Source organism: Phalacrocorax aristotelis, chromosome 1 (assembly GCF_949628215.1).
Source record: "Phalacrocorax aristotelis chromosome 1, bGulAri2.1, whole genome shotgun sequence".
Classification (NCBI taxonomy): Eukaryota; Metazoa; Chordata; class Aves; order Suliformes; family Phalacrocoracidae; genus Phalacrocorax; species Phalacrocorax aristotelis.
In genome coordinates, this window is record NC_134276.1 from 43,638,603 (window position 1) to 43,665,231 (window position 26,629).

The 26,629-nt window shown below is 34.5% G+C and overlaps 1 protein-coding gene across 1 annotated transcript in view; it reads right to left on the minus strand.

Annotated features, from left to right (window-relative positions):
* The window catches only part of KLHL1 (kelch like family member 1), a 251,707-nt gene that overhangs the window by 134,769 nt on the left and 90,309 nt on the right, over positions 1–26,629 (minus strand). The window contains exon 4 of the mRNA XM_075088110.1: positions 11,900–12,096. Within this exon, the coding sequence (XP_074944211.1) occupies positions 11,900–12,096 (197 nt within the window). The remainder of the gene's footprint in view (positions 1–11,899; positions 12,097–26,629) is intronic.

The following is a 26,629-nucleotide window of genomic DNA, read 5'->3' on the forward strand; positions in this document are numbered from 1 at the left end:
CAGATGATGTTTTTTTCCCAGTATCCCTGTATTATGATTCTCTATCATCTGTTGCTATTGTATTGAAGGGCACCTGTACATTGACAGAGCACCATAAAACTTCAGTTTCTGATACTGCTTCAGGGAAGAGCAGGGCTAACCTTTACTCTGAACTGTTCTCTTTTTTTCCCAGTACTGAAAATATCAAAAGAGATATCACTCTTTTAGTTTTTCTTTATTCTTCTCAATTTAGTCAAAAGAGAAATGAGCTGTCGGCCCTGCATTATACTGAAACCATTACTGCCAGACAAGATCAGAATGAATACCCCATCCCTCTCAAGTCTTTGCTGTTAACACCAAAAATTAGCCACTGGTTATGTCTTACCCTTGGAAATGAGGCGCACCATCTCTGGATCAGGAAATGAAGATGCCTTTTTGCTTTTGAAAGACCAATCACACAGTCTCATCCTGACTGACAACAAATACCCCTTAGTATATCATCCGGTGTTTAAGAGACAATCATCTCGTAAATGATATGTATTGCATATGAAAGTTTAATGAAAATAATATTAAAACTAAGCTGTAAACTTTCAGGATTCGCCATTTTAAGAATGAAAGTCACTGATGATTCTAGAAAGCAGAACAATGACTAAAACCAAGAATCTTAGTGACGGAGTTTCTACAGAGTAAGATTTTTACTGGTCATATACTCTTCTGTTTACCTTCTCCGTTGTAGCTTAATGCCTACGACTGACTTTTCTGTCATGTCCCACTCTTGTATCTTCCCTTCCTGTTTTTCCTACCAGAGCTCCTCATGTTAGTTTCAGTTCAATCACCCTATCCAGTGTTATTTCCTTGTCCCCTCCCACCAGCTATGTTATTCCAGTGAGGCTATCTCTCCTCTGCCACGTCAGAAGCCCACAGAAAGCACTAATGGGTCTTTTATTCTACCCTAAAGAACCTCTTTTCTATCCTAAAGTATTGGGAATAGCAGACAAAATGCATTTACAGGTTATGTCAATGCTTGCTTGGTGCTCCTGAATTGGAACTTCAATACGTACTACCTTTTCAGAGAATGTAGCCCTCAACTTCTAATTTTCTACTACGCACAATCTAAGTATTCTAGAGAGAGTTTGTATTTAGCCATTCTTGGATACCCTTTTGTGAAAACAAAGAATGCCTATCCCCAGTACCAGGATATATCCTTCAATCTTGCCAAAGACATGTGCAAATGTCAGGTATTTGATTTTACACTAGCTTGCAGATTCAAAGGCTTTGAATCTACAGCTACGTAATTCATCTGTCTTGATTCTCATCTTTGCTGTTCTCCATCAATGCCAAGAAAATCCCGTAAAATTCACTGTCTTTGGGGTGCATTTTAGTGTGATATTTGCAGTTCTGTATGTGCTGATACAGATTCATGCTAACTGATTTTAGGCACCCACCAATGCTTTTTAGGTTGTCTGCTTGCCCTGAGCTATTGGCTATGGACAGTAATTTATTTATGCCTACATTTCAGGGAGATGAAGCAGGTTTTATAAATTGATATATTCTTCACCTGAGAGATTGAGATGTAGATATGCTGACCTGACAGACAAACCATCACCAGACCCACTGAGGAAAGAACAGACATATCAGAGTACCCTTAAAATGAGATTATATTTCTGCTAGCACTCTGAAGCATAGTAAGTATTAGTTCGATGGGATACTAATGTTGCCACTGAATATTCAGGTTTCTGGAACTAGAATAAACTTGAAAAACAGATTACAACCACAGGAACTGTTGAGTCCTGTGTGTAATGTAAAAAGATTGTTCAGATGAGAGTTCTACTTTTCATAGGAGCGCTCTAGGAATAATACAGCATTCTGCCATACTAACCTTTTTAATGTGGCATTTAGGCAATAAAATGGAAGTTCCTGATGATAAAGAAGCCATCAAATTGTGATTAATGCACTATAGACTATTTGCTTAACTATTTTCCTGTAGATTTCACAGCATTTTAGTACCAGCAGTTGTCTTCTCTATTTCCTATTAATTATCTAGTTGTCCATATGCTAGTTCTTGAAATGCTCTTACTTTCCTCTTCTCCTACTGTGTCTTGATGGAGTGGTACTGTAACGTGCCATGTCACAGCTGTATTAAGGAGAACTTATAAAAAAGCAGCACACTGTGCTAAGTGCTGATTATTACTTTCAAACAAGCATCTTAAAAATAGCAGAAGTGTGAAAAGTCATCTATGAAGTACAATTTCTTCTCAAAGAAGACAAAAAATTGAATTAAGAGTCATAACAATTGTCATAATAAAAGTTCAATGTCATTAATTTAAAAAAAAAGAAAAATGAATGATACTGTAATGTTTAAGAGAAATAAACTAGTCTAAGCTCAGTTCTGTAGAAAAAGATCAGATTTTGTGTTTTGGTTGAAAGTAAGATCATCACAAGAATTTTGAGACTCTTGTTTGTGTTTGCACTCTTTCAGTCTTTTCACTTTCGTGTACTGCTGCTATGGCTTTAAAGTGGTAAAATTGAGAAAATTCTAAACCTCAGAAAATATGCATCCAGGTAAGGCATACGTGATACAGTGAGTTCCAAAACGTTTCTTCTTTTTCATCTCTGCATCTCTCATTTTACTATTTATTTTAATTATTCTGGTTTCTTTGGAATGTTTTCAGTTTAATTTTACTGTGCAAAGGATGCTAGAGAAAGAAGCTTATAAAACCTGAAACAATTGGAGGGTCAAAATAACACCTTTTACAACCAGAATTTAACAAGAAAAGTGAAGGGATCTGATTTCTTTAATTACAATTCTGTGTAGACCTAAGAAGTAGGGAGATAATTAAAGTTTTTACAAGTTTAAAATTAATTCATTTGAAAGGAAAATGTATAAGCAATTTGAATATAGGGAGCCATACTTTTCTGTGTCCATATGTCATAATGTACAAGTTGCGTAATATTTTCTCCAGGGACACCTGCTATGTGTAAGAGAAGAATGAGAATTATTACTTTAGTACTAACTTAATTACTAATTTAGAAAGAGTCCCAGATACTCAATGATCAGTGACATTTCAGGAAAGTTTTGACACAGTGTCTTCTCACTTCTGTTGTCAGTGGTGCAGGAATAAATAATAAGTTGTATATGCACACAACTATATAATTTTTAAAGAAAATGTGCAACTTACTAGAGTGCATGATATTCCAAATTTGTGATTAGAAACCACAAGGTAAAAAGCATAAACCAGAACAATTACAGTTTTCTATAGTTTGGTTCCAACCCTCTATCCTCTTGAAAAATATATTAGTATGTCCATTTTAGTCATAGGTATACAGAAGCATTTTATTTTCCCATTAAATTACATTGATTTTTTTCCCCAGCGTATTCCAAGATAATTTCTTGCACATACCTAATTTATATTAAACTTGAGTCAAAAATCACAAAAACTTAAACAATTCTTACAATTCACTTTTAAAAATGCATGTATTGTGCAGTAAAACCAATGCTCTCATTTCACTACAGTAGCTGCAACACTTCCAGTTGAGTAAGCAATAAACTGTTCTAAGTTAAAAAAAAAAGCCAACAAATAAACACTGCTATGGATGGAAATGTCCTATTTTAAATGTTCTTTTTTTTCTTAAAGTATTTTCCCTAAAACTATTCCTTTTTTTTTCTCCACATGTTAAAAACGTATTTCATTTTTAGCCAAATAAAAGTTCAGCAATATGAATAACAATGTCACCTTCCAATGTGTGACACAGTCTCTTCCACAGTCACTTGAGTACTGTAATATATCACAATATCCCCTTGGGTGGCTGGACAAATGTTTAAACAGGGTTTTTGAAGAAGCAACAATAAAACAAATGAAAAAAAGTTCTGTTGCTGTCTGGAGTCACTCTAGTTTTCTATGAACACTATCCTAAGAAAAAACTTCTTACAGATCATCCTTTAAGTGTAGGATGCCATAAAGTCTGAAAACAGCCTGAAAAGGTCTTCTTGCAGATTTATATTTGCTATTTAGAGTGCAAGTAGGACATTTTGTACAATAATATATTTTGGAAATGTATGCCTGACAGAGCATAAGAAACAGAAAATTGCAGAATGCTTTAAAATTTCAGCGTGTTACTGCTAACTTGTTGCTAACATGTTACCAATAGCTTGTTGCTAATAAAAGTCAATTAAATGTTAGCTCTGGTAATCCCATCTGTTGCACATTGCTTAAAAATAAAATAAAAAAAAATAAAAGATATCTGAACTTTTGCTTCATGTTGTCCTTGGATACACAGCTCATATCTAAGACCATTGAAAATGTACAGGAGATACATTTAATAGCCTCATAAAAATTTTGGTTCAAAGCGACCACTGGAGGCCATCTAGTCAAACTCCCTGCTCAGGGCACATCTAACTAGGTCAGGTTACTCAGACACATCTTCAGTCAAGTCTTGAATACCGCCAAGAACAGATCCCAAAACCAACATTGGCTGTTGTTTTTCTAGTATTGGACGACTCCCATGGTTTAAAAAAAATAAAAATCCTAATACCTAGTTAGTATTTCCTGTGTTCTGATTTGTGTCTGTTGCCTATCACACTGCACCTTCAACAACAGTCTGGCACCATCTTCTCTGTACCCTCCGATCAGGTAGATGTAGAGAGCAGCAAGGTCTCCTTTAGCTCTCTCTTATAGGCCCGGCTTCCCCAGACTTTCCTCATACGCCATGTGCTCCAGCATCCAACCAGCTTGGCCACCTTCACTGGACTCAGTCCAGTATATCCACGTATCTCTTGCACTGAGGAACCCAAAAGTAGACACAACACTTCATATGTGGTCTCATGGGTGCCAAACACGGAAGGATCACCTTCAATTTGCTCATCTCACTAATACGTGCCAGGATGTTGTTTGCCTTCTTTGCTGCAGGGTACATCATTGCTGGCTTGTGTTCAACTGAGTGTCCATTAGGACCCCCAGATCCTTTTCTGCAGAGCTGCTTCCTAGACAGTTGCTCCCCAGCCTGTACTGCTGCGTGCAGTTATTTGTCCCCAGATCGCGGACTTTGCATATCTGTTTGAAGAACTTTGTGATGTTCCTGTCAGCCCATTTCTCCAGCCTGCCCTCTAAATATGTCATCAAACATATTGATTTTCTCCCCCTGTCAGTTTGGTGACACCTGCAAACTTGCTGAGAGAGAACTCCGTTCTATCATCTAGATAATTTATAAGGTTGTTAAACAGTACTGGACCCAGAAATGATCCCTGAGGAACATCACTATTTACGGGTCAGCAGCTGGACTTTTTACCACAGATCACAACCCTTTGAGCCTGTCTGTCCAGTCAGCTTTCTACCCATCCTATTGTCTATTTATCCATATGTCACCAATGTGACGGATAAGGTCAGAGTGGTCAAAACAAAGTACGATATAGACTTAACAAAGCTGTTATCTGGTCAGTATCTATTGACCAGTATCTGCTCAGCTATTTTAAACAGTAGAAAGCCAACTGATGACCCTGTATATAAATCACGTTAAACAGTATATGTTAAAGAATTGTTAAATTACTGTACTAGAGAGTTTGCTTGCCTCACTTGTTATCTGACCTTAGGTAAAGTCATATTAACACTGAAATAAACCACTGATGTCTGAATGTACAACCACAACTCAGTAATGATTGTCCTCACCATCTATCAATATTTCAAGAATATTTTTCTTAATTTGAATATGGAGTATTGTTAAAATACGTGAATTTGCTTAAGGATGAACTGTTGTTAATGGAACTGGATAGGAAAAGTTTTACATATCTCTCCTTCCTCACTCCACCCCACCCCACTGAGTTTTAACTGTGAAATTCTGTGGCTTAGATAATAAACATAACTAATAACATGATCACTGAAGCTCTTCACCATAAAAGATCATTTAAAAATTTGCATAAGGCACACACTTCACATAAATGAAATGGTTGCTCCACCTGCAGTATAATCAGAATTCTCAGTAAGTTAAAGGGTCTGTATAGAGTCGGTCCATGTCCCTGAGATTACTTATGTGCTTATAATGAAGTTTGAATAATGTTTTGCTGTGCTGGGACTAATGACCCTTACAGTGTGAAGCACAGAACTGCATCTATGAAAGACTAAACACCTTCTACCACTTCATTCAAAGGCACTTGCAAATATTCTGCATCTCCCAGGCTTGGAACTGTAACATATGTTAGGGTCCTTTATATTGCTAACATTTTGTCTGGGTTACAGATGCATCAATAACTTTATTCGTATACATTCTTCTGCTTACGGAAATTTTGCTTATGGCCATCCTCCTACTCAGTGCCTCAAAGTAATTTGAAGATTTTCCCAGTTTATGTTTAGCAATTCATCTTGGAATATGGTGAAATAAAAACGTGGAACAAGCTCTAGCATCTCAATTGTCAAAGTGCAGTTTCAAGATGCAAAATGATCACTGAGCTTCAAGTGAAGTTTCCTGAGATGTAAAGCACTGTTTGAATGGTTTTATCTATGAGGTATTTCAATTTCCAGTTTGAAACAATTGGACTTCAGTTAAATGGCATGATATTGAGATTAAGAAACTGGTAGCATAACTTGGAGTGTCACAGTCTAAATTTCTAAGCATTATTTATATGTCATAACACAAGCAGAACCATGTTCTTTACTGTAAGAGAGAAAACAAACTACAGTTTTATTCGAAACCTTACCACTTATGAATAAAATTTTTAAAAATTTCCCATGCTTTAAAACCAAACTGTAATTATCTATTTAAGAAAAATATGACAAACTTTTCATCTCTCAGTATTTGCTAATGTAGAAAACTAGTTCTCACGAAAGGGGCTAATGGTACACCAAGGTCACAGAGTTCATTAAACTAGCATGGTCTATTACAAACTTTCAGCAATAAACATATAATGGTTCAAAGTAAAGTACATTATAAGTCATATATTCTAAGAATAATTGCATCCCAATAAGGTTGCCATCACAATTTCGAAGTAAGACTTTACTCTGTTTTATAAAGAGACAGATAAAACCATACACTATGACTCTAATTTCTGACAGGTATGACAAGCTGATAAATCACTGCCTTTAGAGGTTAGCTTCTCTACATATGAAAGGCCTGATAACTAGAAGAATAAAGAACCGTCACTAAAAATGTGTTACAAGAATGCATTTACTTAAGCATATCGATATTTTCTATTTTGCTGCTTTTGTTTTTATTTTAAAAGACATCACGTGCATTTTACAGTACATCATATAGCTGACAATAGATTAGGAATTCAAGGTTATCATGCATATGGCTTTGCAGATTGAAAATTTAAAGAAATTGACAAGTTATAAAAACCCAGATTGTAATTAAGTACAGAAGTCTTAAATCAAGAGAGACATGGATATTTGTGCTGCCATTTAAATTAGCAATCATTAAAAAAAAAAACCCCAAACCACACATAAAACAACCCACCACACCTAAATGCCTAAAAAAAGAAACCAATAAAACTTTGCATTTTTTCTCTTATTTTTAACTTCTTGCTTCTAATGCTTTAATATGTTGCTGTCCAAGTTCCCATTATGAAAAACACAGGAAATACAGAGACAGAAATCTCCAAATTTCATTGTTCACTAATTTTTGAAGTGCACCTTCCACTCTTGCCCCACTACCCTCATAAACTGCTATGTCGCAAGCGTATTTTCTAAAGATATTTTAAGATGTTCTCTGGTTTTCCTTCACTGCTTTTCTTATCTTCATTTCCTCATTGCCTCCCCTCCTCCATGCACACATTTTCTTTTCCTTGCTTAGATTTTGCATTTCAAAAGATCAAGTTGATATTTTACACCGAAGACTAAATATCTCAGTAAATACCAGGGATACTATGCCTCTTCTCATGGAAAGGGATATATAACTGTACAGTTAATGAATTTTACTTCCATTAGAAGATTTCTCCAGGCTCAGCAATGACTCTTTGCATTTTGAGAAAAGTTTGTCACATTTGAATGAAGTCTGGACATACCTGAGTCAACTATGCAAATAAAAATTTATATTCATGGCTTCCACAGATTTCATGGTTGAAGGGAACTGAAGAGTTATCTAATGTGAGAAAAACCACGTGCTGGAAATTACATATCTCCTGAAGTCAACAGGATTCTTAAATCCAGTGGTCTGCTCTTTAGCAGCTATTTCAATATAAAATTTCCAAGCTCAAACGTCTTGTCCTTATTACATGTTATGTAAAAGTCCAAAGAAAATTGCGTATATATACATAAATTATTTTTTAATGGACATCACTGTAATTTGGAATGTATAAAATATCAAGTCTGACACTAGGCAAGGAAATTGCTTTTGGAAAATGAAGATTAAAACATTTATGGAGATTCAATGAAGCAAACCATTTTTATGAAAATATATTGATTTTCATTAAAATGCTATTGTGAAGACAACTGTGAATTACTTTCTAATTAAAACTAATTGGTGGAGGAAAGCTGTAAGACATTTTCCAGGTAGGATGCAGTCAGACAGTTATCCTGAGGTTCCAGCACTTTAAATTAGTATCTCAGCTAAGGACTAGAGAGAATTTTTTTTTTTATTTTATTTTTTTCAGGAATCAATTAATATTTAATTTCACCGATGTAATTAAATGAGAAGCAAAATTATTCCAAGATGAATTTTAACTTGAGTCATGTTTCAAAATTATTACATATTCTATAGCATATTCCATGTCTATACATCTATTTTTGCAATATTATTTGAAAAATTTTATCTTGTTTTCCCCATTCCCACAACCACTGTAGAATTACTGTTTTTTTGATTTTTTTAATCTCAAAAACCTTTATGGTATAGCACTATCACTTCTGGTCAGGCCTAGCTGTACTTCTCTATAACATGATGGTTAGTAGAATAAAAATTATTATTTTGGTTTTGACAATTCTTGGCTACAATATTTAAGAGACAGATGATGGGGTAAAAAAAAATTATTGTGCTTAATATAGAGTAGATATTTTTGTAGATGCAAAGAACAAGATGAAAGGTATATAATTTCAGCCATTGCCTTCACTTTTTCTTTACCTTGGGGACAAATATATCTACTTCATTTAGCTTCATTATTTGTACTCTATTAAAAAAAATTTTGTTATGATGATTAGCATTATAGTACTGGCTATTCAGATAGTCAGCTGTAATTCCCTATTCTCTGAACTGATATATTACTAAAAGAGTCTGGTGCTATAGTGCTAAATATCCAGAAACTCAATATTACTAAAGATTGGAAAAAAGTGTAGAAAGAAATAATATTATTTCACTCTTCAAAAGGCACAAATACTCTCAAAGCTTCCCCCTCCCCCTCAAGTTTTCTCCCTATAAGTGTTTTTCATATATCAGAGATTAATTTTCTGATGATTCCACTACTTATATGAGAAATAATTTAAGAAAATATTTAAGACAATTGGCTAAGGAAAATTCACTTCACCTGTTTTATGTTATTTTCATGGAGAAAGCATTTAGAAAGCAGAAACACCCAGACTTTGAAAGTTGCATTCAATAATCCATTATTCTGCCTTCATGTCAGAAACTTCTTAAGCTATTTATTTTCTATAGCTTTCAAAGAATGGTAAATTTTTACAAGCAAACGACCACACAATATGCCAGAGTACCATTATTTACTATTCACAGCAAATGAGCTTTTGCATGATACCTTGTAAGAGGATTCACAGAGCCAGAATTTGAGATACATCACTTGCAACTCTTACAGAAAGCACCCTGAAAAGCTTTAAAGAAAGGGCCTTGAAGTTCTCTTGAAAGCATATGAACTTCTTTAAAACAAGGACTTCCTCATCCTTTTTTATAGAGAGCTTCCCCTCAAATCCTCTGCATAAGGCAGGAGGAGTTTGTTAACAAGCTCCCTTTTGTCCTACTTTAGGTTTGCTCTCATCACAGTCCACACCATTTTCCTGGAGGCTGAAGGGAAAAATAATGCCTTCCATCACCTCAGAGATTATGCATCTGCTATTTGCTGTGCTCATCGCTTTCCTGCTCTTTCTTCACGTTACAAGGTCTCTGTTTGCCGTTCCTTTATCACACTCTCCAGGGTATCTTCCTTGCACTCTAGAAAGTTTTCCTGGTTATGCATGTGTGTAGAAGAAATAATCACTTTTCTCTTATGTAGGTTCTCTCTGACTGAGAGCGTTGTAGTCAAGACACGCAATAAGGTACCCTTCCCCAACTCACAACTGCTCATCCAAGTACATTTTGTACTATTTACAAAACAGTAAATCAAATAGATGTGAGCTGCCCTACACTAAAATGCAATAACACGGTCTATGAAAATATCATGCACTATGAAGCTTAACTTTTAGGGTTATGTTTCCACTGTGTCAGAAGCTTAATCATATACAGAAAAAATACTATAATTGCATAGTTGAATAGATGTGATTATTTGTATTACTAGTAAACAGAAAGTGTGACTATCGTGAATGCTTGCAAATGTAATTGTGGTTACATCAGAGCTTGCTTATTAATTAAAACTGACTTCCTTTTTGATCCACCATCTTTTGTTGGTGATTTCCCCATTATACATAATTCAGATTTTAGACCTGATCATTAAAAACAATAATAGATTATTTAATATACCTAGTATCTTTGTGATATTTGTGATATATCAGATATGTATCAGTCACAAGTCTTCAAATGTACTATAATGAGTAATTTCGTTCACTTCAAAAATCTCCCAATAAATTGCTTTAAAGGATAATGAGAACTCAAGGTTTCTCTCTATTAGTTTTTTTTTTAATTGTCACTGTTCATTTGTATTGCTTTTCACTGAAAAAAAAATCAAAGTAATACAAAAATCTAAAAAATATATTGATAAAAAGTGATTTCTTTCAACCCATACCTGTTCACTTTTAATGCAATCTAATTCTAAGGTAGATCAGATGAACCCTGTTCTGACAGCTTATTTCTCTCCACTGACAGAAGATGGTTAAACTGACTAGTGTGGACCTGGGAAACTACATTTTAGATGTCTAAATACAAAGAAAATTAAAAACAGTCACAGAACTAGCTCCTTAAGTGTAAAATGGATATTACTACCTGAGATGTAGTACTATGAAAGACACAGTTAACCCTGTGAATAATAACATGGTGTTATTTACAGAAAAGTATGAATAAAATAAGGACATAACTGCTGGACAAGCGAAGCAGATTCATTGAAAACTGCTGTATTGCTTCAATAATAATTTCAGTATAGACCTTAAGGGATCATTATTTCTCAGAAATTATATGTAATCTACTCTTTCCGTAAGTTTAATTTCGTGAGCCAGATGTTTTTAATTTTGTCAGACTCTGCAGAATCAAATGGCTACTGATATTACTTAGTTTCTGAATAATTAGCGTATTTTTGCTTCATTTATTCTGATTAATTTTTAAAATTGTTATACTTGTTCTGTTAGGTGTAACTGGAAAAACTTAAAATATTGTCAGATAAAATTGTTTATGTCTTCAACTTCCTGTCTTAATCTACCTCACAGATGAAGGAGGGATAATTCCTTAAAAAAAAATTCCTCAGAACTTCCCTTTGTATTGTTCCTGTGCAGAGCAATGACAATTACAAAGCTTCCCTAAAGCTACACAAAAAGGAACAGTGATTAAAAAGTATTCTAAGGACTTTTAGATACTTTTTATTATTATCATCTGTACGTGAACATGCATCTAATTAAGGCATATATTGTTCTAACTCAGCAGCCAGTGCATTCATCACAGCAAGCCAATTCTCATGACTTCACTGAAGTTGAGAGGAATCATCACTCCCATGGATTCAAGCAGGCCACTTACGAAATAAAGTTCCATACAAGTACTGAATGATTTCAAGCAGAGAAGTAACAATATATTTTTACTTACAGAAGATATAGACGATTAACAAGATCATAATTTAAATCTAAAACTGCCTTACCATGGTGTAGTTATGAGCCACCTTCATAAGCTCTGTGCATCCTTGCGCATCAGCAAATGCTCGTATTCCCAAACAGTTGGATGGGTGCAAAAGCTTCATTAGAAAATGGCAGCAAACCTCTACTACCTGTGGGAGCTGGAGGAGGCAGGCAGCTGCTAGAAGATTTTCAATGGTGTCTTCTTTCAATTCCAGGCAGCCTAAGGAAAAGGATTGATAACACATGCAAATTTACTCGGTATTTACAAAGAATGCTATATCAAAAGATCATTTATAAATAATCCTAGCTCTACACAAACAAGTCTCCAGAAAAAGTGAAGAGAAGGAGGATTAGTCTCTCTGACTGGACTCATCAGTGACCTGAACATTACAGTATTAGAAACACTCATTTTTAAGCTACTATTAATTCACCTATACAATAGGGATACAAATAGAAACTGTAAACTGTGGAATGGAAGAGAGGATTTAGGAATACTGGTTTTGTTTCTATAATGAGACTAAAATCTGAGTAAGTATCGAGATATCAACCAGGCTGTGGGGTTGGGTTTTTTTTGCATTGAAATTGGTGATAAAATGTGCATTATCTTCAGTGGCACAGCGCAAAACTCATAGGCATTTACCTCCATGCAAATAATGAAATAACTAGCCAATGTAGTATGACTAAAACCATAAAAATATCTTCAAAATAGGACTTAAAAACTTCAAACTTCAATTTGCTTATTTGTAATGTGACTTTGGGATTAATTTTTTCTGAGTAATATATGGCAGGCCTCTCATGGCATATAATTATTCTGAAAGACTTTTTTTAGCTAGAAGAACATATACGGATGCATAATATTTATTTTTGATTAATTAATACTTCTATTGCACTGAATCTTGTAATGTCACAAGTCATTATCTTGTGGACTGATATACTTTTTAGTAAATAAAAGGTAAAACAGAACAAACTAAACTTAAAAAATAATTTCTTTTAGTAAGGAATAAGTGTCATTCTTGACATCATGCTCTTCCCCCAACCTGTAATTTTTAAATTATTTTTTTAAAAATTAGTATCTCTTACAAATCTCTTACATTAATAACCTAAGAAACTAAATAAGAGATCACAGGGATGTCTTGGAAAACTGGAAAACAGAATAGGAAATTAAAATCTGCAAATATAATATAAATTGTAAGAAACTAGTACTTCTGATTTTATTCTGCTGTGCTTGGAAAAATCATTTCAAACTATAAGAGGATTAAGTGTGTATTGATCTTTCTGTGCAAAGTAATATAGTTCAACTGTTAGATAAATTCACTATTTTTCCCCACACAAACTTTGTATTTGTTGTCACATAAAATCTACAAATCTTAATAGTTCTATCACATGGCACTGAGCAGTTCTAAAATCCTCACCTTCATAACAAAATGTCATTGAAAAGAAAAGCTGCTTTATATTTCAATGCCAAACCCAAAATGCAATAACCATAACACTGAAGATCTGACCTTTTCTCCTTCTTTCACTGTATCTGGAGCTTTCAATATAAAATGGAAACTGGTAAGTTATACATTAGTATATTAAGTTACAACACACCCTTTTGCAAAGGTTAGAGCACCAAATCAAGTACACAGCAAAATTTCAGTGGTTTTCCTCTGCTTATTTGAATGCATCTGTTAATGTCACAGGAGTTTCTCTTTACGTTATCTGACTTTTTCTCATCATTTCTGTCCACCGTGTGTTTATACCACGTGGTCAGAAGGCATGCGCAGCAGCTGATTCTTGACTGACGCCTATATTTATCAATGACCTTCCCACATTTGCTGCATGCTTGCAGATAACCACTGGTCAACAACGCTACTCATTAACTAGAATATAGTTCCACTGTGACACGTGGAAGCTACCAAAATAGAGTTGTTTTCAGGTTAAAACTGACCATCCCAGTACCAGAAGGAAGAAAAACAAAAATGAGCAAAAGAGCTGTGAAAAGTAGATTGACTGAGAAATGTGCTGTTGGAAACATTAGAAAAATGGAGCTTTAAATCTCCTTTTCTTAGATACTATTTATTTTTCAACAACAAGCTGAAAGAATTCTCTGATCCTACAAAGCTGATCCAGGTAACATTTGCAAAATTACATAAGAATTGAAAGAATCACCACCCTTTATGAAGAACGGTAATAATATCACAGTTTGGCCTTTTATCACTAAATGTAGCCTTAGAAGAACTCCTCAAAGGAAACAGTTGAAGCCACATCAATATGTTAATTTTCAAATTAAAGATATTTTCTGTTATCTGTAAGGAAAGCTTGGGTACTAGTAGTACTAAAATAAGTTTAATAAAAATTATTATCTGTTTTGTAAATTATATGTGTCTTTATGTAACCAACATGATAATTTTGAAGGCGATCCTTCACATTTTTATGGAAGAGAGTGAAGTTTCTGCCTTACATATTAACGAAGGGAGGAAATATACAATGGCTTCTGGGATGCTTGGGGATATGAATATATTATAGCTTGACTTATTTTTAACTAAAATCAGAAACACCAATTTATTACTTAACGTATCTAGGATAAGAGCTAGAAAATTACACTCAGCTTGAGCTAAAGAGGAGTTTAGGGTGCTTCTTTCTTTCAGTACTGTCTTAGCCTGCTTTTTATTTTTTTCTGTACAAACATAAGAAGTAAGATAGGGCTCTCCAGGATCCCGTTTTTACAAAGCATTATCTTCAGTAGTAGATAAGTATCTAATCCGTCTAAACGGTTCCCAAGTCTTACTTATCTTCATCATAAAGATGAACATCAAAACGTCAATACACCTTCACAAGTTTGGTCACAAGGGCTGTATTCACTTTTTTCAGAAGGCCGCTGTGACATTTTTATGCAAAATTCTCTGGGATATCAAGTGTTCAGCATGGTCAAAGTTTGCAAAAAACAGCTGTTAAAAGGCTCAGTATATACAACGTCAACTCTTCAGACAGTTTTATATTGACAATTAGAGGATCCAAGCATCTATTAAATAACATTTAATAGCATATTCAAGGGAGTATTAATATCACTGCTTCTTCAATTCACCTCCCCTTCACATTTTTATGCAATAGGGAGCTTGCACAAGTACTTCAGCCTGAATAAAACAAATTATCCAAAGCTTAAAATCTCATTTTGTGTTACATTAATTAAGATTTTAAAAGTGAGAAAAAACAATCAAAAGAACTTGAATGGATCCAAATTGTTATTCTAAATTATAATTCTATTTGTGACAAATATTATGTGTATTGCTTGTGCAGGAATGAAAATGCCTGTCTTTAGGATGCTTTCTTATAATGAATACATAAATTTTATTACTTCATTACCAACGGTAAGCAGAGATAATTTTTACAAATTCCCTGATATCTTTATTCTTTTTTTTTTTAATCTTATCTTTTGCTTGTATTCTTTCTTCTACTCCTTAGGCTACACTGTTACAAATAATTTTGTGTATAGTGAATCAATGTATCTTTGACCACTTTTGTATGACATTAGTAAGGTCAGTGTGTGTCACAGGAATCAGCCTCCCACAGCTATTGACCAATAGGTATCAATACAAATATGGTGGGACCACTCAGTAAGGATTGCTCACTTGCTCTGTGCATAAGCAACAAATTTTAACCCAGATCCACAACACAGGGTAATACCATTTTACCTCGTGTGCAGTAAATTTTTTTCCTCTTGTAATTACACATTTATCCATTCATAGCATGACTACTCAACATTCTTAAGTCAGCTGTAAGGGTGCACCAGTGAAGTCATGGGAAGTGTCAAGGAATTAGAAGCAAAGGCTAGAACTAATTTCTTTTAATCAAGTATTTCTCTTTTTAACCTTTGTATTTCATGTGTCTTGATCAGTTATGTTGCAGTTTTGAAGAGTTTGTAGATGGAGTTATTTCCGTAGGCTAACTAGTTGTAGGAATGCAGCTTTTCAATTTAAAGATATTAATAAACATATTAATAAATAACATTAATAAAGATATTAAAATATATAATAGGTAATATTTTTTCAGATTTTGTATAGTATATTAATTGCTACAGTTATAGTTACAAGAAGAAATTGCTTTTCTGAAACAGCATCAAATTCCAATGAAGACTACAAAAAGCTTATAAAAAAGGTCCTATGCTTCATATTGCTATAACAGACATTTTTGGCAAATCTTAGGTACCTCCCAGGTAGCCACTTGAGCTAATCATCTGAGATCTCCTTTTACAGTCAATGGAGAGAAATATGAGGTGTTAGAGCAGTTTTCATCTGCCCTGTTTGAGTCATCTACTTTAGACGAGGGGAGATGAATCACTCCCTAAGAGTAGCTATTTCTTGCTTTTAACTATAAAACCAGCCCCTTCATTTGACTTACTGAGACATTGTTGATATTTATGTTTGCTGCTATGAATTCAGTTCATCTGCTCCCAAACATACACTACTGGAATCAGAATCATCAGGTACCAGGTGATAAAGTGTCTGGAAATGCTTTACACCCTTTAAACACTCTTTGGGTCCAATTCTGATGCTCATTGTCTCTGTTACTGTCAACTCCTTGTAATGACATAATGTGTAGTAATCACCTCTAATGTCCATCCATGAACAGAAGTCAATGAAAAATGCAATAAAAAGTATTTTCCCTGTAGCAGAACATCTTTTAGTCTCCAGCTGATCTCTGATGTCAATATTAAGTTTTGATTTGACCTGTGCCTTAAAAGATAAATTCTACATTGTATCATTTCCCACACTTTTAATAAAGGTGAAGTTGTTTTCAGAAAAGAAAATATGACTGACACAATATTCACTTTGCAGAGGTTTCTCCTGATCAAACTCTTCTTTATTTTCTATTCATTACTTGCTGCAGACCATGGTCATCAGCTGCAAGTAAGGAATACAGGCACTCTATGACTGCTTGTGTTAATTTCCTTGCAGTTTGGCATTTAGCATCAGTGAAAATTCAGGAAGACAGCTCTTTTTTTTTTTTTTTCTGTAGATATTCAAATAAATACATATACACTACCCCAAAAGGGAGCAGTCTCCAACATAAACAGACAGTGCAATTTAAATTAGGAAAAAAACTTAGGACCTGCCCATTCCCTATTATCAGACTATTCATCTTACATACTAGCAGCCAAAACCTAAATCAAATACAAATTAACCCCAAAAGTATGGATGACCCAAAGATGTGTTTACCTGAGGGTGCTGATGAATCATTTGATTTTTGGCAGCCATTTTGTTATCTGCCACCATAAATAAAAGACAAGCTAAACCATACGACATAACTAGGAAAATTATTTTTTCCCCAATAGAAAAAAAACTTTTTCCTAACATAAAAATTTTTCCTGTCCTGAACAACTTAAATTCCCCTCAACTCCAAACTAAGCTGAGTCACCTGATTGGAACAGATTGATTTTCTGTTCATACAACATCTCTTTTTATCCCTATGGATAAAATTCAGCTCTTGAAATGGACAACTTATTTTAACACCTCTTCACACAGAGGATTTAAAATGATTTTAAAAGTAATTTTAATTTACAGTTCTATGAAATAATCTCTTAAAAACCATTCAAAATCAGGAAAGCATTCACTTGTTTCAGATACATAACTTTCAACTATGATTAGATAATCGATTACATTGCCAGTTATGGTGCTAGTTTTTGAACTCTTCACTACTAAACATGACTTAAATATTATCGGAATTTTCATTTCAAGTAACAATTTTATATGAAATTGATATTTAAATATTATTATGTGTAAAAATAATTTTGTAAATTATTCTGCAGCCATAAAAATATGAAGTTTTGCTAAAAATTAAAATGCCTCCATCACAGTAATATGAAAATTCCTATAAATTAAATAGCTTCATTCTTGTAAAAAAACTGTGTGATTACTTACACCCTAATATTGCCTTATCTTTGTATGAGTAAGATGACTAAACTGGCATAATCACATGGCCATTTGTGAGTACTGCCAAAGTCCACTGTATTTCAATGGCATGGAAAATTACAACATTGCAGAGTGATAAGAAAATCCTATTAACGAATTAAAATTCCCCCTGAGCAGGAGCATTCCTGCAATGTCTGGCTAAAGATCAGAAAAGTGTTTAGCCAAAATATGTTATGATGTGGTACCTTTTCATCTCCTGCTCTGAAAAAAAAAAAAACAACAAACACCAAACAAAAAACAAGACAACTTTGTTGTATAACTGAAATACCATGGTTTTAAAGGAAATTTGTCTGCTGACTTAAAAATCAGCTTTTTTAGAGAGATTAAGGTGTTACTTTCTCCTTATGAAATAGCTCACCTTAGATATTTGAACTTAGTCACCTGTAAGATATAGATACAAATAACAGGAGTAAAAACAATAAATTATTTTATTTGTGAGTAAATTCTTCATAAAACCTTTTTATAAACTGTGAAGAAAGATATCTTAATGCTCTGAAACACACCTGAATATATGTTTTTCCATTGGCTATAGGAAAAATTGTTAAAATATGAATTTCATTGTTGGTATTTGCTAAAGGTTACTAGTTTGCATTTGTGCAAATGATCAATACATTAATAATTACTTCACCAATAATTCAACTATTATACAGTCATTATATTTGGAAATTTCAAGCTTAGTTTTTTATATAAATAGAGGAATACAACTCACAGGTCAAAGCAAACAAAGATAAAATACCAAGACAAAGGTTTCCTCAACAATACACAAACAACAGGATTTACTAACTAAATTTCCAACAGCACAAATCTTGTACTCATACATCAAATAGGGTGGGAGATGACAAGAATTATTCCCAAAAGCTCATTTCAGATATAAAGCCTTACTTTCCCTTAATTCTTTTTCACCAGTGGCCTTCAATACTTGGGTTTGCTTCCAGACTGTAGGTCCTGCTCATCATGCTGCACACATTGAAAACCACTCCAGGAGTTCATACTGAGGATGGTGTGGAAGTCTTGTTCCAAAACACTTGTACTGAATACAAGGTACATTTCAGGAAGATTTTATTCCAATGGTCACTTTCAGTTTATGGTATGAAGGGGAATGTACCACCACTAGCTTCCAGCGCACAGCTCAGGCTTCCAGAACTATCCCAAATGACCTGCCTCACACAGGTCCTTTTGCCAATACCAAAACCACACAATACACTCCCAGTATTGGTATCTCAGTGAGATATAGCCTTTCTATTACACTGAACAAAATCAAGCCCTGCCATGTGGGGGAAAAGAGAGAGAAAAAAAAAAAAAAAGGAAAAATGTCTCAAGGACAAAGCTTTCAGGTTTGAAGGAGGAGTATTTTACTCTCCACATCTGAAACTAGCTCAGAAGCAGGAATATTCACCTCTGCCAGAATAAGCTTCTCAACTTCTCAGATGATGATTTGGCAGCTTGTGCTATGGTAGCACAGAGCAGTTCAAATCCATGCTTAAAGAACAAAAGGTTACAAAGAAGAAGGCATCAATTGCCAACAAAAGATATTTGCTTATGAGTCCACCTTACAGCCTGGTGAAATCTGCTTTGCTTTGGGCTGGATTCCACTGCTGGGAGAAGTGAAGACTACAGCTGCATCCTGTTCTGTGGCTACCTTTCCACAGTCATTGTGTGATGCGCACAGAAGAGAAAGGGAATGAAGGTACTTTTTAAAATGCAGGGACAGGAGCAGAGAAATGGGTGAAAGGTGAGGACCTTTCTCACAAACCGCCATTGTGATTTTCCTGAATTTTTTTGCTTTCTTTCGGAACTGTGGATACACAGCCAGGCAGCTGAGCTCAGCAGAGTGGATATGGGTACACGTCTCCACTGCAGGAATTCCAGAAGGAAGCACATTAAAGTGGTAGCCCATATTATAGCAGCCTGTCTGATCACTTCACTGATGCTGTTGAAGAAACTTAGCTAACATTGGATTAGGCCAAGATGTTCTTTATATGTATTAAAACTAAAGGACGCTAAACTACCTTTAATTAGAAAAACACATTCAGTACCGTTGGAGAAGGTCTGAGAAACTGATGAAAGGGAAAACTCCCAACTCAGATGAAGTCAGTATCCTTCAACCAAGGACACCCTGGGGCAATTAGACCTAGAATTAGTAAACAACTCTTTTATGTATATTTTATGTATGTTGGCAACTTGGTAAGAACTAAGTGTCCTCTGGGTGAACTATCCTTATTATAATACTAAAAAGTCATGCCCAGAAGCCAGAAAGCCCCCAACCTAAATAAGGCCCTTACTCTCTGAGTATGCGTAGTAAAGTGAAAAGGAGCTGTACCTTTAAGATGAAGTGAGAAAGAAACTACCCAATGACTAGCTGGGGGGTGTGAATATTATGTGTTACTAACACATTCAACTGTAAAAATACCTACTACAGTTTTGATCCTGTGTGCTTAATTTGTGGAAAACCACCGAGCACCCAGGCCTGTGCAACCCTGAAACAAAGAAGCAATGTCTCTCCTGAGTGTGTGATTACTGACCCATTGCACACCGTGTGACAAATCTGCTTTTCAGACAACAATGCTGTTTAGGGAACAGCACGGCATGCACCAGATTACAATGCAGGGGGATGGCACTCCACTCAAAGGAACCGTCTTACTTTTCAGACCCATCCTATATTAATGTTCAGTGCTTGGTTTATTCCCTCTTTGGAGATTAAGAGCTTTGAACACAGCAAGGGATGGCTTTAAAAATGCACCTTGCAGTGCACTCAGTCTAACTGTTCTCACCCTCCACACTCATTGCTTCCCTAAGTCTGCCTGAATTTATTCTTAGTGACTTCTCAGGAGCAGCAGGTTTCACCACAGTACAAGGAGACAGTCGCTAGCTACCTTCCCGTAACAGTCTTGATCATTCTGAATTCTCAGAATTTATAGATATCCAGCTCAGAGCTCTTTTCCAATAAAATCTCATATGCGGCATGAAAAGAATGAGAAAAGAGCTGGTTCCTAATACATAATTGCAAATTTTGCCCCTTAAAGAAATAACCTGGGCAAAAGGAGGAACAGTAAGAGTTCATTTTATTGTATAACTCCAGAAGTGAGTAAGGACTTACTGTTTCAGTGACAGGAATGGAAAACATCTGCTCCAGCTGGACACAAGATCCTCAGAGCAGGGGCTGCTCAAAAAAACTGTAGTTGGTTAAGCTAAATGGGTCTATGAAGATCTTTCCCACTGACCTGAATTACTTGAAAGCCTACAGTTTGTTTAAGAATTAGAAAGACATTCAATATAGGAAGGTATTTGATTCCAAGCAGACTGACATCCACAAGTGGAGGAAGATACCAGTCTAGTTCTACAGTTACAGTGAGGAACTTTGGAAGATTCTTGCATTGTACTTACAGACAGTACAGCTGATAATTCAATCCAGGAATAATCCTTGCTGATGCATGAATAAGAATTTAATGAGGAACACTATATGAATATATGAATCTTGTCAACTGCTCTGGCACTAGTAAGAAATCTAACCAGAGCATAGGTATGTATGATCTTGGAAGTGTAGTCAACACAGAACATCTGCAGACAGATAATCTGAATGATGGCTTTGCAGATCATCAGGTCACTATTACCTTCCCACTTCCTAAACTGGAGTAACCCTGATAAACAAGGCTTCTGTGGATAATTGCAACTCTCTGTATTGACTCCTGAAAAGATGTTTATGACAAGTATCTGCTCCCAGAAGCGAACCTCACAGGGGATCTTCCATATCCAGAAGTTAAGTTTATTCAAGGTCTACCACCATCTGGAATGACTTATGACCATTTTTCTGTACTCTCCATTACACAGTGGCTACAAAGTCTTCCAGGTCAATTCAACTACCTTTACTTGTCCTTTCATCACTCATCCCAGAGTTCCTGGAACAATTGATCTCCCATTCGAAGTGAATGGAAATTCACAAGGGCTTATTCTGTGAAAGCGCAAAGTCAAACATCAAGTACGTGGCAGAGCAAATGTAGTGGGACAGCAGCAGGTAATAGTCTGTTGCAAAAAGTGTTGGATAGAGATGGTCCTGATGTGGCCTGACACACTGTGAACAAGCTACCATCACCTAAAAGCTAAGGATTTTTTGTCTGAGCAGATGCCTTTAATAATACGCATAGAGTGTTACGTTATACCTGTTAAGTTAAACTTGCCTGGGACATCCCTCTAGCACTGATGCTAACTGGAATGAAATGGCCTCAGTATACACTAAACTGCCATCCTCCAAACCATGTTAGTCACAGTCAAACTGCATGTTGAAGAACGGTCTTGTGGCTGCAATAACCCTTTGACTATATGAACACGATAAATTGGCACAGGCCAAAACTATGCTAAGTTTCATTCTCACTGTTTAATTGTATAGAGAGCGGAGTTTAGCAATTACAAAGCAAACAAACAAAAAACCACCCCCAAAAAACCCAAACCAAAACCAAAAAACAAACCTCCCTGGGATATTTAATTAATAAAGCTATTTTTCTGAAGAAAACTAGAGAGACTTTGTGCTTAAAGGCAGTTTCTTTCTTCCTACATCCCTGCTGTCTGCCCTGTGTGTGTTATTAGATATAACACTGACAGAGAAGACACTTGACAGTCCTTTAATTAAAGAATTCCCCAAATAAAATCTAATTAAAAGCTATGCTGTAGGTCTTGAACTTCTTCTATGCTCTGTTTTTTTTTCAGATGTGCGTAAATAAATGAGGGTGGTATGCTTTTTTTTTGTTTGTTTTCTATTAGTTAACTGATTTTTGCTTTTTCAGTTTCATTAATGTATAAAAGCACCAGGCTGTTCTTCTGATCACTGTTGGGAACGCATACTAATTAGATAGACCTATGCAGTCTGAGGAAATCTATAGTATCTTCACAGCTCTGTTGTAACTTCAAAGGAAGGCTCCCAGAGTCACCAATGGCAGCAAAATACCAGAAGCTCAATCTCTAGTTGCAGTCTGATCTAAAATATTTAAGTGCAATTGAAAACAATGAAAACACAAGTTTTAAGATCAAGAAAGAAGCATTACAGAATAAAATGAGGTGAAAAAATAATCTTCTCCATTACTGCTTATCTTAAATTCTAAAAAGATCGAAGAATACATATCCATGCATCCCAGGGCACTAGGATCTCAGTCCTCGATTTTCTTCTATCAATCATCTTGCTGCTTGAAAAATGAAACATACTTGCTGCATAGCCATTGCACATAAGCACTGGCTTCAGAGTTCCTCAGCTGGCTCACATGAAACATTTCATAGACATGCAAAAGAGGAAGCTTGTTCCTTCTTAAGTTATAATTCTGTTATATCACAGATGAAACATGCTTTATTTATTTGAATAAACCAACCAAAGCAGCAGTGTGTGGATAGATTAAACCTGTACCTTATATAGAAGTTGCATATATTTTACTGGTCAAATATATCCTTCACAAAAAAAAAAAAGTGGGAAAACCTTTGTGGTTTGGCCTTGTGAATCTATGCAAACTACAAGAAGCACATAATTTTGATGCAGCATTTTACTAATAAAACTACACTGTGTACATATATAATTTGAGTTACACAATTTATAATTACATCCAAATTTAGCTTATGTAATTAGAAAACTTTGGGCTTATTTCAGCTAAAACAATATGCAGCCACTACTTTATTAATTTACAAAACCAAGTTATTCAGTTATAATCGGTATATATAAAACAAAAACCAAAAGGATGACAAAGCCCGTCTAACAGAGTTTGTAGTACATACTTCTACACACTTCAATTTTTTCAGCTTCAAATTGTGTCTTATAGCTACATTTACCACAATAACTTCATAATTAGCCATGCTGCCTCTTCACAGAAACTGCAACAATTTTTCCTGTCTTGCATGTTTGGCAGTCTAATTTTGTGTCTTCCTGTCACTACTCTTAGGTGGACAGCTGCCTTCGCTTAGGAGCAGCTCTTATAGAGGCTGCACAGGACTTGATAGTCTGCTCGTAACCATGCAATTCTACCTTGCCAGTTACTTAGAACTCTATTTGCTTTTATACATGAGTGAACACAGTCCAGCTTCATAGTGTGTCATGACTGTCATTGGCCTATTAAGGAGATATGGAGAGCAAAATTTACCACTGCATAAAGCCTCTCATAATATAATTAAGTACTGTGATTCCTTTATTTAATGGAGTAGTATTTTGTTTAAGAAAAAAAAAAAAGTCCAAAACGACTGCCTATTTTAAAAGAACAATAAATAAAGACATAATTTTTATTTAATATATTAATAATTATATTTAAATAAATATCAATACCCAATTATAGTTAAATAAAAAATTAACATTGTATCTTACTTAAGCATTTGTCCAACTTTACTCATAAATATAGTCTCAGAAACATGACTAGATTTAATATGCTGATTCCTCATAGATGGCAAGCTCTTCCTGAAGTTGATTAGGTTTAAAATGTTCATTTTCCTTTGCAAAGTAAGTAATATCCTGAATTCACACAATTGGCTGAGAGACAATAAACTTTTTTTTCTATCTAAACTAAATTCTCTAGGTTTTCTACCTGACTACCTTTTCTTTGACTCCCATTGAGATATTATTTAGTTATTTTTTACTTTTCTTTAGCTTTTTTAAAGGCTCAATATCCATACAAGAAATTGCTCTTGATCATATATGAACACAATGTCATGATGAAAACGGAACACCTTGAAAATAAATGTAGCCTTTATTATTTTGGGTAGCAGAGAAGGTTTTGTTTTAAATAGATGTATACATATTTGATCTCTACATATAATTTTTCTTTATATATCTATATATTTTAAATCTATATAGATAAATAAAATTGTTTAGCAACTTTCATAACAGAAAACATTTTGAATGATTAAATACAAAGCCAAATAAGGAAAAAATGCTACTTTTTAATTAGGTCAAAGATTGAACACTTTCCATTAAAAAAATGAAAGACTGAAATACAGAGTTTGTTTAAAAGATTTAAATCTAATAAACAACCAAGAGTGATAGAAAGGCATAAGGAAGCTAATACGATAGTAGCAAAAAATTATCTTTAGCTCATGGGGTGTAGGAATTCTGATTCTCAACTGGATCAGAATTCTGCTTTTTCATAATAAAATTAAATTCCAATGTAAGTTTTAAATAAGCATAGAGGAATACCCTAATTTTGAAATAGGTAAGATCTATTAATTTTCTTTTACTTTTTTAGTAAAAATATTTTTTAAATTTATTTTAACAGATTAAGATGTACAATAATGAACTAGTTTTCAAGATTTCTTTAGTTTTGTTTTCATTACTGAGAAAGGGTAGCAGCTTCCACATCCCATATTCTAAAACTGGGGAAAGTACATTTTAGTCAAAAAATACATATTTAAAGGAGACTATAATAATAAAACCTACCACTTTTAGAAAAGCTACAAAACCACATTTACACCAAAAATATTTTTACCCTTTTATTTCTCTTCCTTTATAATGGGAATAAAAATATGCCAAATATGTTCTAACAGAAAATTTTTACCTCCCTACGGGTATTTAGGATGCTTCTGACCAGATTCAAAATGCACTGACTTGCAGAACTGAAATTAAAAAAATTCAACTGTCTCACTGACATTTTAGTTTGGTTGTGTTTTTTCTTCTCACTGAAGGCTTAGAACAACAAAAAAAAATATTAAAGGTGTTGTCAAGCAATCACCAACCTTTCCGTGCTGGTCCAAACCAAGATCAATTATGCTAAAGGAAATATAAGAATAGGTTATATATGATGGTAATAAATGATGATTTCAGACTGAACGAACATTACTTTCTGTATTGCATGGTTTCATATTTCTGAAGCTGTTAATGATATTAGTAATCTGCTAAATGAGGATTTATTGTGTAAAATAGAAACAGATAAAGCAATGATTTGCACAAATGAGGTGAAAAGGAATGATTATTTTTTATTTCTCACATAAGTAGAAACTATGAGAAAACAAAAATAATTATCAGACAGAAAATTTGGAAATATGAAAGGCATTAACATATTTTAGAGAGTTTAACTCACTACTACAGTATGCTGTAGAGGCTGAAACTACACAGGCTTTCAAAAGGATTAGACAAACTCATATTTGAACAGTATCGAAATAGATGAAACTATGTTCCATAAAGCTGGAAGGTAGGAGGACATGCCAGCCAAATTATGACTATTCGTAACATGCTACCAAATATCTACTATCAGATATTATTACTGGTAAGTCTCTGAGTTAATGCATTTATGATCTGGCCCAATACGGAGGCTCATCTACCCACAGTTACAGAATGTGTTTAGAAAGGAACAAAAGAAAGAACATTTAGTAATGATTGTTAAAAAATAGACAATATAATTTTGTTGTTTTGAACAAAGTGGAGTTATCAGCTATTTCAGCTATTTAAAGGAAATGCCACTGAACAGCGACTTCAGAAATTCTGTCCAGAAAATCATGTCCTTTCAGAAGCATATGGATTTTACACTATTTTACCAGTCATTTTACACTATTTTAATTAACAGGAGTTAAAAGGAAAATTTGAAGATACACAAAGCAATGCGTAACTAGTTACCAAACTAATATTATTCCCTTTTTTTGTACTGAAGGATATAGCAGTCATTAACAACTCTTCTTTCAGATAAAAATACCTCTTTCTTCAGGTCTCTGGTGTACAAAACCGCCCCTTTGCTAAACTTTAATTCTGATATTATGCAACAGTATTTGATTTTATTGCTGGAACTGAAAGACCTGGTATTGGTACAACATACTTTTATCTATAGTAATAGTTTTCATAGATATGCATAT